The 14,086-nt window shown below is 38.6% G+C and overlaps 2 protein-coding genes across 2 annotated transcripts in view; one reads left to right on the top strand and one right to left on the bottom strand.

Moving 5' to 3' along the window:
• The window catches only part of Map2 (microtubule associated protein 2), a 268,877-nt gene that overhangs the window by 189,310 nt on the left and 65,481 nt on the right, over window positions 1-14,086 (top strand).
• On the bottom strand, window positions 5,238-5,684 carry LOC119820589 (cytochrome c oxidase subunit 7A2, mitochondrial-like). The gene has a single exon (XM_038339075.1). It carries the CDS (start codon window positions 5,624-5,626, stop codon window positions 5,375-5,377), a length of 252 nt encoding a protein of 83 aa, XP_038195003.1. The 5' UTR covers window positions 5,627-5,684; the 3' UTR covers window positions 5,238-5,374.

Raw genomic sequence — 14,086 nt, 5'->3', positions numbered from 1 at the left:
TTAGTCATAATTTTCTAAACTTCATTGTAGAATAAATAAGTATTTGCATTTTGGGTATTATACAAAATTCATTGTTATAACCATGAATTGTAGTATCAAATATAAACAATTTGAATTTCATACGATTGTGTACTTTTAAGAAGAAGTAGATTAAAGGTAAAATATTGAGGAAAATACCCATAATATTTTTTAAATATATTTAAAAAGTAAAGTTTTATGTATCTTGATGACCTCCGAATAATCAGATGAAGACTCCTGTCATATTTTGCATTTGTTCCATCAGTACTATGTATTATGTATTTGGATGGTAATTAACACATGGCAAGTACCACTAGATCCAGCTATCTGTAGGAATTTAGTATTTGTCTTAGCTAGGGTTACTGCTTATTTGATAAAACATCATGACCAAAAGCAACTTGGGGAGGAAAGGGTTTACTTCACTCACAGTTCCATATTATGGTTCATCATCAAAGCAGTGAGAACAGGAACCTGGAGGCAGGAGCAGATGCAGAGGCCATGGAGGAGTGTTGCCTACTGCCTTGTTCCTCATGGCTTGCTCAGCCTGCTTTCTTATAAGAACCCAGGACCATCCGCCTAGGGATGGCACCATCCAGCATGGGCCGGGCCCTCTGCATCAATTGCTAACTAAGAAAATGCCCGATAGTCAAAGCTTATGGAGACATTTTTTCAATTGCATTTTTTCAGTTAAGGTTCCCTCCTTTCAGATAAGTCTAGCTAGTGTCAAACTGACATAATACTACCCAGAACAGTATTGTTTCAATGTTGTATGAAAGCAATTCTGTCACGTCAGTATTCTATTAAATAAGCTTATTGGCTAATAATGAATTCTGTCAGTGTTACTTTCCTCTGACTATGGAATTCTGGGGGATTTGTGAATAACTGCTTCGCAGTCAGGGTGTAATCACTATTTATGCCTTGACAGTTAAAATTTCTTTGCCCTCTGAGGCTTGGTGGTGCTTTTTAATCACATGAATGTGGCCCTAGAGAGCATTCAAAATAGAGAAAACCCAAGAGACCTGGCTATTTGCTAAGTCAATGAAGAAAGACAAATTGGTGCTTCAAACTGTGAGAAGTTCAAGAAGCAATGAGTAAAAACCACATGGTTGAAGTTGGAGGCTGACGCTTCTGGGCGAGCCTGTCAAAGCTTTTCTCCTAAGAAGTGTGATGGTGTAGCTAACCATGATAATGTCTGGTAATTTTCTTCTACTCCTTTTGCACCCACCTGCACTGATTTTTAATGAACGTCAAGGATTCCAGGTGTGTTCAGTAATTGCTACAGGAGACAGTTTGATTCAGAGGCAGTTGTAATCTCTGTAAGAAAAATTGAGAGTTCACTAAAGCAAATGCTTCAGTGAGCGGTGGGTGCCAGAGCCTGAGTCATTTAAACTCACTGTGAGCAGAGCATGAGGCAAGATCCAGTTATAATCAACCCTGAATGAAGAGCAAAGAGTAACACAACGCAAAAGACCTTTGCAGTGGCATGCATTGTGGCTCAGTAAGTTCTTGGGACCAGAGACTAGTATCTAGTTAAGTCTCCATGGGTCTTGACTTGGGTTATTTATATTTACAATGATAGTGAGTCTTGTTTGGGTAAATAAGACTTTTCAAGGAAACTTTGTTGACATACCAAGAGAAATTGTCAACTTGCAGTGTCATGTGTACACATGCATATATTAAATGTCACACAGGCTTACATAATGGATTTTCTTTATATACTAAGAAAATACTATTGGAACAGAGCACAAAGACAGGCACATTTTTCAAAGAACATCTGTATAAAAAAAATTTCATATGTATTTATAAATATAATATTTTATGGTAGAGTGGAGTAACTATATTTATATAATATAAAACATTTGTAAATGTCTGAACTACAGTCAGTGATAGATAAAGTTCTTTCCTCACATACATGAGGCCCTATGTTCAATCTCCAGTTCAGCAAATGAAAACATAAAGTGAAATATTTGTGCTTGGAGAAAACATATTTAGCCTTATTCTTTCCCCTGTTGTTTTCGACTGTGGGACATCCATTCTCCAGGTAATGAGCCTGGCATCAGGAATCCAGCACCTTCCACTAGGCTTCCATAGCATGCTGTCGTCAGAGTCACATCATGTCTCATAACTGCAAGAGGCTCCAAGCTGAACACTTGGTTTCCATTATTGCTACGCTATGACCCTCTCTCTTTTCCACATAGTAGCCATGTGAGCTTTTGAAGGTTAACTCTGCCCTATGAGAAGCTGTTATATTTTGAAGTGAATCTAAACACTTGACCAAACAGTCTTTGAAACAGTTCTCATAGCACTCTACCGTTGTCTTAGCCAGTCTCACACACAAGAAGCTCAGTCTTGCCCTGTGACTTCCATACCCACAACACGCTCTCATCTTTTGTGAGCATCCTTGCCCCACAACACTCTCTCCTGCTTAATGGAGCATCCTTTTGTTATTTGCATAGATAGCAACATCACGTCACTTTCTCCTGAGGTCACCACTCCAACACATCCTTGACAATAAAGATTGTTTAGGCAGCTGGAAAGAAAGGTTTTCACACAAGCATGAAGACCTGAGTTCTGATTTTCCTGTCCAGTGATTCTGTCACCAGTCCTGTCTTTAGCCTGCCAAAGGAATCCTACCAGGCTCAGTTCCCATTCGTTCTTGCCCTTAAAAGCCTAAAGCTCCTCTCCTTTCTTATAGTTAGGCCCCTGACGAAATGTTAACATTGGCTGTGTTTAATAAAAAGCTAGTGGAGCATTTTGTCTATTAGAAAATTATGTATTTCTTTATAGTGTTTGTTACTTTCTAGAAGTGTGTATTATAATTTTATATTTCTTTATTCTGTTTTTATGGTGTGTTTTGTAGTGTTGGTCACTGAACCCAGGGTATGAAGCTTGAGTAGGCAGTCTACCATTGACATCCTAATCCTGGTCAGATTTTTTTTTTAATTTTGCAACATAGGTGCCTATAATTAAATTGACTGATAAGATAGCCAGTTGTCTGTAGAGAAATTAATTGTACTTTTTTCATTTATTTGAAAATATTTTATCATCGCATAACCTTGGACTAATTATATACATTTCATGCCCGGGGGTTTTCAATATTTTATGTCACATTCTGTCGCTTCAGAGGTTTGACAGAATGCAAGTAGCCAGCCATAAAAATTGACCTTGTTTCTAGAATTCACTCCAGGGTACAAAGACATGTCTGTTCAAAGAGGAAAGTCAAACTGTATGAGAAGGCTGCCCCATTTGGATCCAACCTGAGAAGTGAGGGAATTCCAAATGATAAGAATTTTATAGTTTCCCTTTCAGACTAGACTCACTGATGTAGTAAGAAGGCAACTTTCAACTTAGCTCAGAATTTCTGTGAGTCACAATTACAGCCAGCAGCAAGCACTCCACAGCACATAGCCTGCCCCAAATCCATAACAAATAAGAAATAAAAGAATTTGCTATATTATATAACTCAAACTTTCCTTTTACTTGGCTTATACTTTACCTTTCTAGGAGTCAGTGTCTGCTATCACTAGCTGGGTTTAATCCACCATTGAAGTCATGGATTTGCATCTATTAAAATGTGTGTTCTCTAATGTATATATTTACATACCATATGTAAATATATATGAACTAACTAGTTTATTCCTATAGCTATTTTTGCTAACCGAGACTTAGAAGAGTGCTAATTCTTTGGCACCTGTTCATTCTCTTTACTGCATTGACTCTGATGGAAGACTTCAGACTCGTCCATATTCCTCAACTGAGTGTGAGCTGTTTATGGGGAGAGCCCAAACCTTAATCAGCATTTTATTCCTGAGGCATAGCAGAGTTTCTGGTGTAAAGCTGGAAAGCAGTGAATGTTTATTGGATAAATTCTGGAAAGCATAATAACCACATTGATAGCAATCTTAAAAATCTTAAATTAAATGAACACTTCAACAGAATCTCATTTAAGTAATTTGTAAATTGGTTCCTTTCAAAGAAAGATCCAGTTCCATGGCCTCTGAGCTGTCTCTTACTGTGCTCACAACCTTTATCCCCTCGCTCCAATGCCTTACTGTTTGAGTGCAATTCTGACCATGTCTGTCCACGTGCGGATTTAACATGCTCTCACATCTGGAAACAAATGACATTCACAATAGCCTCATCAGAATCACACTGAACAGCCATTTAAAAACTCTAGAGCTCACTAAACACCTAAATATTCTATAATAAATTTTAGTGAATCAGAGCTCATCAGAACATTGGAATATTACTTAAAATTTAATAAGAAAAATACTTTTCAATATAGTATGAAAGATGTTTTATTCTCTTCTTGAGAAAGCAGGTCAATAAGTTATATAAAGAATGAACAATTAAAAATGAAGACATTAGTTTACAAGACAGTTTTGTTAAAAAAAATCTGTTCAACAGGTTATAGCAATTTGAGGTTAGACTCTGTTAATTCATTGTTAGTTTTGCTCCTCACATAGAATCCAGCCCATTTGCATCCCAAGCACACTGCCATACTTCAGGTCCATTTTTTCTAAAGCACCTTTCTCTGAAAGCTTCTCTATGTTTAGCCATGCCTTCCTCCAGTTCACAATTCATTGGCCCATTATTGCTCCATCATTCTAAATAATAAGCCCGAATAAGCCGCACCCTTCTTCCACATCGTTCACGGATGCTGAGTGCCTCCAGGATAGAGGTTGGGCGTGGCTTAGTGCGTCCCTTATGATTTTGTCTTCGCCAGTCAGCCTCATTTTTCTATGTCTCCCTTCACTTCTGGACTAGAGAAAACTGTCTGTCTTTACATTTGTCCTGGCTTCTTTCATCAGTACAGTATTTTTTAACCTCCCTTGTGCCAGTGGACCAGGTGCCAGAAATAAATACAGCCTTGCCTTTAGGAACTTACAGCCTAGCGATGGAGACGGATGGAACAGCGAAAAACTTCCAGCCTCGAGTGGAGAATAGCGTAAGGAGAATGCTGGGAAAGTGCCCGTAGGGAGTCTTTCCAAAAAATTGTTTCCCAACCTCAGTTTTAAAAGGCAAATCAAAGGCAGGGGCCGGATTTGGGCATCAAAGGTCTCCCTCCAAGTTTCCTGACCAATCTTCTGCTAAGTCCTATCGTGCTTTGCATTCAGACACTGACTGTCATGAGAGGGGCCATCATAGAAGTTTCCGATGCACCCCTAAAGCTCCCCAAACTGTATGCTGTTTTTTTTTGTTGTTGTTGTTTTGTTTTTTGGTAAAGACTGCTTTATTGCTGACAGTTAGTACACGTCAATAAATAGTGATCCCCAAAGAGCTCAGTTACTCATCAGATTCCTGGTCCATCAAGCGCTGAATGCAACTGAACCATGTGAAGCCTGGGATGATGAAGTCAGTTCTGCTTCTTGGGAAATGCAGCCACGGCTAACTGATAGATGGCGTATGCTGTTCCACCAACTGTCAGAGCCATTGTGAGTCTGTAGAGGAGGGCATCAGAGGCCCCGCCCTTCAGATGCACTGGGATTCCATTATCCTCCTGAAACAGCTTTTGTTTCTCTGGAACTTTGTTTTCAAAATTCCTCCGTGAAGTAGTGCTGATGGTCCTCTGGGCAATCTGACGGAGGGCCAGCAGATTCCGCAACATCTTGGCTCAGAGGCTGCCCACCAACCGCGACTACCGAACGCCAAAAATCGGAAACCACCACGCCTTTTTCCTGCAGTCTTCCACAACAGCATCTTTTCAAGCATGTCTCTAATGCCCAGATGCACTAAGTCTTTCCTTTAATGTGTTGGAGAGTAAACTAGTTGTTTGATGAATTGGGGCTGTGATCTTAGAGTGGACATCCTGGCATCATGCAGGCTAACCTCCCTTCACACTGAAAAATAGCTGATCCTGTCACGTGCATGACAGAATGGACATCAGCTTTTTCTTAATCACAGCACTGACAACAAACATATAAATTTCAAAGCACTCAAACAGCAAATTCTCTGACCGATGGTGGCCTGCACCTGGTTATACCCACTAGGTATGGAAGAAGATATTAATCTTAACCTTTTTGAAGAAAAACTTCATTCAGATGTTCGAGACTTAGTCATCAAAAGACTGCTATCTTAAATTTAAATTTTAAATTGCAGCTTATATTTTTAAAATATTTTAAAAAGCTGTTCCCAGTGGATTACTAAGCAAAAATGCCATATGTGGGATATCACCTTTTTAATTGACTATAGGAGCCCCAGACACTAGGCCCCTGCCAGTCCTTTTGGTCACCCAACAAAACTATATGTAAGACCCCATTGCAGAAGATGCTGCACACCTTTGTTGCATGTTATAGATAAATCATACTAGAACCACATGGGAACTTCCCTTCTGCTGGCTAGATTTCACAGGGACTGAACGTTCTATGAAGGCTACTGGGAAAGAAAGAAAAGGTGTTAACAGGCTTAATTACCCATGAGCTCTAATGAACTACAATATAACCCTGCCATGCATAGTATGGCCACATGTGAACTAGCAGCACTAAATTTATAGGGGTAATCAATAATTCTCTATTTGGATTTGAAGCCAACTCTACGGGAGAAAATTCATATCTAGTACTGTGAGCCTGATAAGAAACCCATGACAGATGGAGGCATAGGCCTTAGTACGGAAATTAATGGGTTGGTTAGCTAAATTAGCACAGCTTCAAACTGCTTTCCAAATATTTATAGTTGTATTTAGACAAATTCTACTCAACCTTAGCCAAAGAGACCTCACTTTCCAGAGACTGTCAATAAATTCAGAAACTCATAAATTTCACAAGGTGGTAAGCATACACAATAGTTGGGTATTCAGCCCTAAACGAAACATTTATGCTGTCCTCTCTGGGGCTCTGTGGATGCTGCAGAAGACGGAACTACAAGAATGTAGGAGGAGAGATGCAGAAAGACGAACTGCAAAATGCCACCTTTGAGCAAAACACAATCATACAGCCAGGAGCTCACAGCAGCTGCAGGTGCCTGGCTGTGCACAGGAGTGGGCAAGCCCATAGACAGCTATGCCTGGGCACAGGAGGGGCTCGGGGGCACTATCTGTGAATGACGCACTATCTGACAGAGTATTTTAACTATTTTACAAGGAGAGGCAGAGCCCCTGCCTCTGTTGTTTTGTCGGTAATTATCCCACCAGGCTCCACAATGTAGTTTTAATCGATAGTCAGTCATACAGATCACCCTGATTAAACTAAATCAACCTCAAAACCAACCCAAATGTCATGAATCTAAGAAATGGACTGGTAGAGGAAAGCTGGGCTTGAAGGCATAGGAGGAAGGTAAACGAGGATGTAAGAGTGAGTAATAATTACATATGTGTAGAAATTGTCAAAGGACTGGGGCTTTAAAAGACAAACTAAGATCGAAAGATGAGAGTGGGGCTCAGAGATTCAACTCATGAAAACCATAAAGTTTCTAGACTTTGAATTTATGTTCTAAAGCATTTTTATTGGCAAGCTTACATCCCTTATTATTTTTCCTTTTTTTAAGAAGTGTCATTTCCTTCTCAAACTTTTGGAATCTTGTTTTTAAGCCAAGCATCTCATTTCATCATAAATAACATGGCCTCTAAGATTACATATGCCATAACCTCCAGAAAAGAAAGGCCCAGTGCATTTTATCCTTAGGTGCTGACCATTGTTTTTGATGGTAGCAACTTCTAGAAGCAGCCAATGCCTTCTCCTCATGAGGAGCTAAGGGCTTGTCATCCCATGGTGATGTAACACCCATGGCTTATAAGCCTCCTTTGGGATATCTGTAATTCTATACCATATTCATCCAATCTGTGCCCAGAGGAGATTTGATTTTACAGTATTTTGATATGTGATACTCAACAGAGTCTGACAGTTCTTGGATCACAGTTGATGCTGAGTATCTTTGAAATAAAATCATCCACTTTCAAAAGTCCAATTTACAATTTCCATATGAAGCTTTGTATCCTGATGGTTAGACTTACGCTAGTTTAAAAACGTTACTTAGGTCATGACGATTGAACTTCAACATTAACAGTACTGACATAGGGATCAAATCTTCCCTGCTCACCGCTTCAATAGTTCATTACAGAGTTACGAAACTAACCTGCAGGTTTGGTTCTATGTGTAAGTTGCTTATCTCAGTACTTCTCTAGCTTCTAAGTATAAATCCTTAATTAAATATAAGTATCAGAGCTAGACTGCTAGTTCTAGACTGTGACATTTAATGTATTTATTTCCGAGAGGTACTTGATCTTCTATGCGTATAATATGTGAAAAGGCCTAGATGTGTTACACAGTTGTTAAATATATGCTACATTTCACAGAAGAAAAATCCTTATTAAGTTTGGGATGATGAGTTACATTGGCAGCATTTACTGAATTTCCAGCCTGCTTAGAATTATGACTCATTTGTATTATCCAGGCTTAACAATAACCTAACACTGGGAGGGTTTGTATTCCATGTCCATCATCATCAGAGTTAATGTCTTCTGTGCCCACTAACTTTCCTTATACTAATTTTGAATTAGCATGGTGTGTGATGAAGAATGAGTCATGAGATAAAATTGTAGGTGTTCTATATTCAGTCTGTGAAAAGCAGAAAAGATCCAAAACAAATACCTAGGTTTTCAACTTCATTTTTTTCATGTCATTATGAACAATACCTTTGATTTTATATAGAAAACAAAGGGCAGAAACTTGGGATTTTAAGCCACTTATCAGCAAATACTTAAATTTAGAAACACCCTCAGAATACATAAAGATATATGTGCTACATAAAATTATGATACTTTAAGAGATCAAACTACATTTCTGTTGTATGGTTGGTGCTGGGATGGGTAGTGGCTGTACAAAACATAGTTGAGCCTGCATGAAAAGAGTAGCAGGGTTCAGGTGCTTAGTTCTGTTGCTGAACTGGTTGTTTGGTTCTCTTGTTTCTCTCTAGAGAAGCAACAGCGCAAAATTATATGCCCTCTGTTTTGATTGAATTGCATACTTCTTGATGACAGGGTAGAATGCCTCAAAGAAAACGCCCTAGAAACACCTGTTCCAAAGACACTATAAAAACTGAGATTTGTCTATCTCTGTCTGATGCATACTATAGTTTTCCTATAGACTTTCCCAACTTCCTTTTTTTTAGATTTCTTTTTTATTGATTTTTATTGTGCTCTACATTTTTCTCTCCTTTCCTCCCTGCCTCTCCCCTCACCCCTTCAACCCTCCCCAAGATCCCCATGCTCCCAATTTACTCATCAGATCTTGTCTTTTTCTATTTCCCATGTAGATTAGATCTATGTAAATCTCTCTTAGGGTCCTCATTGTTGTCTAAGTTCTCTGGGATTGTGGTTTGTAGTGTGGTTTTCTCCCAACTTCTTCTTTTGCCACTTTTTGACAGCTTTATTGCTGCTTGGTAATAACTATATAAGGTGGCTAAATGTTATCTTTCCAATATTTAATCCAAGGACAAGCAATGAAGCGTGTTTGTTTAGGAATTCTAAGAGGAAAGTTTTAGGCGACTTCATCACTTTGAGCATGTGTATCTGAATTATCAGGACACATTCAGAATTACTACCAGATGTTCCCACTAGGATCACCTCAATCGGTAAAGAAAGTTAAGCAAGTATAGTTTAATGACACATTAGTAAATGCCAAGAATTAGGCAAAAATAAAGACCTTAATAGCAATTTTAATATGCTTTGTAGTCTGACCATCCTTTTACAACATGAACTAGTTGTCTTGTCATAGAAGAGGGTCAACTTTAAAAAAGAAAATTCCTTCAAGATATTCCTTCTGGCCGGGCGGTGGTGGCGCACGCCTTTAATCCCAGCACTCGGGAGGCAGAGGCAGGTGGATCTCTGTGAGTTCGAGACCAGCCTGGTCTACAAGAGCTAGTTCCAGGACAGGCTCCAAAGCCACAGAGAAACCCTGTCTCGAAAAACCAAAAAAAAAAAAAAAAAAAAAAAAAAAAAAAAAAAAGAACAACAAGATATTCCTTCTGCCTCTTTCAAGTAGCATATGTAAAAGTTAAAAACTACCTTATTTCCTCTAAGGTAGAATAAAAACAGTCCACCTCATGATTAGATTCTGTGAATGCACCATAAAAGTTCTGGGCAGTGGACCTGAAAGGCACATCTCTTTGTGTGACTGGTAATATGACCTGACAGCATGCTTGCCCTCCCCGTTACTTCAGTGACTCTGCAGTGATGTTTCTTCTCTGCCGTTTTGCCCTTCACTGCTCTTTCCTGAACAACCAGCTTGTCCAAAATCACCAGAGCTCAAGCTCTGTCACAGTCACTCGGTAAAATACTCATTTGCAAGCTCTGCCCCCCCCCCAAAAAAAAAACTGATTTACTACATCTATTTTGGAAGTGGTGTGTTAAAAATACTTGATAGTGCATTGAAATGGTTGATAACCTAAGAGTATTTCATCTTCATAATTTTAAAGCTTTTTCTGAGATGGGTTGTAATACTTTATTGTGGGAATATTTCTAACCTCGTATGCTCAGTCTACTTGGCCTTGCTTAGATCTCTTCATTTGTTCTACTCCATGTGCTTTAGATAGAGTTGGAGCGTGAGTTGCATCTCCTACACCACTCTCCACAGCTTCAATTCACTCTTTCCTCTTGAGCTGATGGTGGCCAAACATTCATCTCTAATGGAGCCTTTCTCCTCATGTTTGCCTCATGGTTGGCAGTGGAGGACTAACTCAGTCAACAGTAAACAAATATTTGAAACCCACTTTATGGTAACGTATCCTGTAATGTATTGGTTAGGTATATCTTTGACTAACATCTTTCACACTTGGAAAGGAGGGTAAGAGAAAATTCCAAATTGTTAAGCAGGTAGGTAGAAAAATAAGAAAGTGGATTCTTTTTCTATAAAATGTGTCTTGATTTGAATCTTAGCCTTAATTTTTTTTGGAGAAAATAGTCATCGGTAACTCAGAAAGATGTCAGAACTGTCTAGAAGGTTTTCTTCTGCCATTTCATTTTCATGTTTCTCCTTAAGCAATGGAGGCAATGTGACGGCTGTACACTGTTTTCTCATTTCTGTATGGCCAGAGGGCATATGTACTAAGGAACCACTTTTCCATACATTTAAACATTTTTGTTTTGTTTTGCTTTTACTTTTTCTAAAGAACAGGTAATGCAGGAATCATCAAAGCATACTCCCAATCTTTTTCATGTTCAGTATCCAGCCTTCTGATGATAGATGGAGGGATAGGCAAACCCTCTGTAGTTTAAACCAGCTGAGATGTTAAGTGTATCTGAATGTGGACATCTCGTTTTATGGAGAACAAAGCCTGTTACCCTGCCATCACTAACAGAACTCATTGGGCATTTGTCAAAATTTGTCATGTAAAGTTACCAGCAATATCTGTGTGGAAAATGATTAAAAGAATATTTCAGGAAAGATGAACAAAAATATATTTGAAAACTAAAAGTTTTTCTAGAAAGTGCGTTTTTCTGGTAGAGTGTTCCCATTTATAATCTATCACAGCAATATTAATTATTGAAGTTTTGCAGAAACTTTTCTATAGAAAAGACCAATTGATTCTGTTTGTATCTCCTGCACATTGTGTGCATGCATAGAGCTTTATTGTGGAGTGAACAATGTGGCTTTCTCATAGAAATCACGCCTGACAGTAAAAAGTTAGAAGGTAATAGTGACAATAGTTACTTGCTTGTTATAGAGCTCCTACTTGATTTCAGAAAAGATTTGATAAATGTTACCAAATAATAATAATAAAGAGCCAATAGCAACAACTTAGAAATGGGGAGTTAGAGAAGAACATTACACTGCTGACAAATGGAATGTGGGATTGTACACACAGTCTGTTCGACTAAGAATGATCAGTAATAAGCAAAATTTATTATTTTATTTCTAAATTCAATGCAAGTTATCTCATTGTATAGACCCTTACTGCAAGGGTCAATAATGTAATAAAACAATATTTGAATAATAGTTTCTCATATTTAGAGACAGATATTTGGGCTGCTTGTGGCCAAGTCTAATTATTTTCTCACAAACACAAAATTATGAATCCTTTTACACATCCAGACACTTGCTTGAGAAACCGATCAAGTTTTGAAAAGAGTGTAACCTTAACCTAGAAAAATATTAAAATATGTATTGAAATATAAGATAATGTTGTGAAACTTTGTTCAGTATTAGTAAGCACTGATAATGGCAGACCAACTCATAAGCTAGAAAATTACTTTGCAAGGTCATACATTAATTAAAACATTAGACTTAAAAAAGTCTAAGTAATTGAAAATTGGAATACACTTGTCCTGAAGTCATGAATTGAGTTTTTCCATAGTATTTAGTTTTTTTCACCAAGTTATTTCCTTGCTACCTACTTTGATATTTTTTGTTGTGATAAAGCACTGAGCAAAAGCAACTTGGGGAGGAAAGTGTTTATTTCGTCTTACAGCTAACAGTCCATCATCAAGAAAAGCAGAGGCAGGAACCTGGAAGCAGAGACAAATTAAAGCAGAAAACATGGGTGGAGGGGCTGGAGAGGTGGCTCAGAGGTTAAGAACACCGGCTGTTCTTTTAGAGGTCCTGAGTTCTGTTCCCAGCAACCATCTGGTGGTTCACAACCATCTGTAATGAGATCTGGTGCCCTCTCTGGCATGTGTATACATATAAATAAATTTTAAAAAAAAACACGGATGGATGCTGCTTACTGGCTCGCTTTGCCTCTGCTATCTTTCTTACACAGTGCACATCCACATGACGTGGGGTTGCACTGCTCACAGTGAACTTGACCCTTTTACATCAATTAGCAATAGAGTTGTCCCACAAACATGCCCACAGGTTAGTTTTATGGAGGCCATTCCTCAACTGAAGTCCTATCTTTCCAACTGTATCAGGCTAACAATCAAGGTTAACTATCACAAGTCCACCTCGTGGCAACTTGAAACACAGGCACAAGTGTGACACTGAAACTTCTGTTAGAATTGAAGTGAAATGCATCATTCTACTTTAACAGCCAGTTGCGAATATTAATAAGCATGATCAAATAGTGTCTCCTTTGGTGCAAGAAGCTTTTTTCCTCCAAAGCAGCAACATCCTTTTCCAATCATATTTTCTATCACACACTGAGAGCTGACACTTAATAGGCAGACTACACACATTTCAGACTTAGGAAGTGATGTCTGAGCACCCTGCAACTTCTCATGCAGTCGGGTAATGCTTTCTAGGCAAGGATTCTGATTTATGTGGTATTAAGTGAAATTTGTGTGCTTAGGTAACTCTTCTTCTAAAATTAGTTTTTAATTAATTTTTAAAAGTTCCAAAACTTTAAAGCATTAAGCACTCAAAAATTTCTACTGTAAATGTTTAGTTCCTTAAAAGCAAATGATGTGAGTCTTTGAGTGGATGGCTACAGACAAGCATGTGTCTGTTTAGATGTTGGTCTGGTAGTTAAAGGTTGGGGTTTGTTCACTGGAAAATTTGTTCCAGAGAATCCTGGAGTGAGAGATGAGGCATAGGCAAATGTATCTGAGTGTTGTGAGTTGTTATTATCCTGGTGTATTGCTTTGACTATCAAGAGCTCCCAGATGTGCTGGAACGATTGATAAGTTTTTGTTTAGAGGTTTTTTGTTGTTTTTTATTTATTTTTGGACTTTGTTTTGTTTTGTTTTGTTTTAAAGAGCAAAAGTGTATAGTGCTTCCACAGAGAACCTAAGTTGGTTCTCAGCACCCAGACTGCAGGTCCCAACCACATGTGACCCAGTTCTCCGGGATCTGATGGCCTCTTCTGGACCCTGTGGATGCTGCACTTATTATGCACACCCATTACATAGACAAATGCCTAACCACAGATCAATGTCCTTTGTTTCTACATTAAACTTCATTCCTAAGAAATAAAGTCTTAGCTCTCAGAGTTGAGCGTACACTACAGACTTAAGCCTTTCTCAGATCCTCTTACACATGCTGGTGTATAGGATATCAGCAAACAGCTGCTGGCCTGTGTATCATCATACCGCCCTAAAATGGAAATGCCCAGAGGATTAGGAAGGAGGTCTGAGAAGGCTCAAGGTGTGCACACATGTGAACTAGCACACCTAGGCGAGCATTTTATCTGCTATTTC

Source organism: Arvicola amphibius, chromosome 8, assembly GCF_903992535.2.
Source record: "Arvicola amphibius chromosome 8, mArvAmp1.2, whole genome shotgun sequence".
Lineage (NCBI taxonomy): Eukaryota > Metazoa > Chordata > Mammalia > Rodentia > Cricetidae > Arvicola > Arvicola amphibius.
This window is presented reverse-complemented; position numbering and strand designations above follow the sequence as displayed.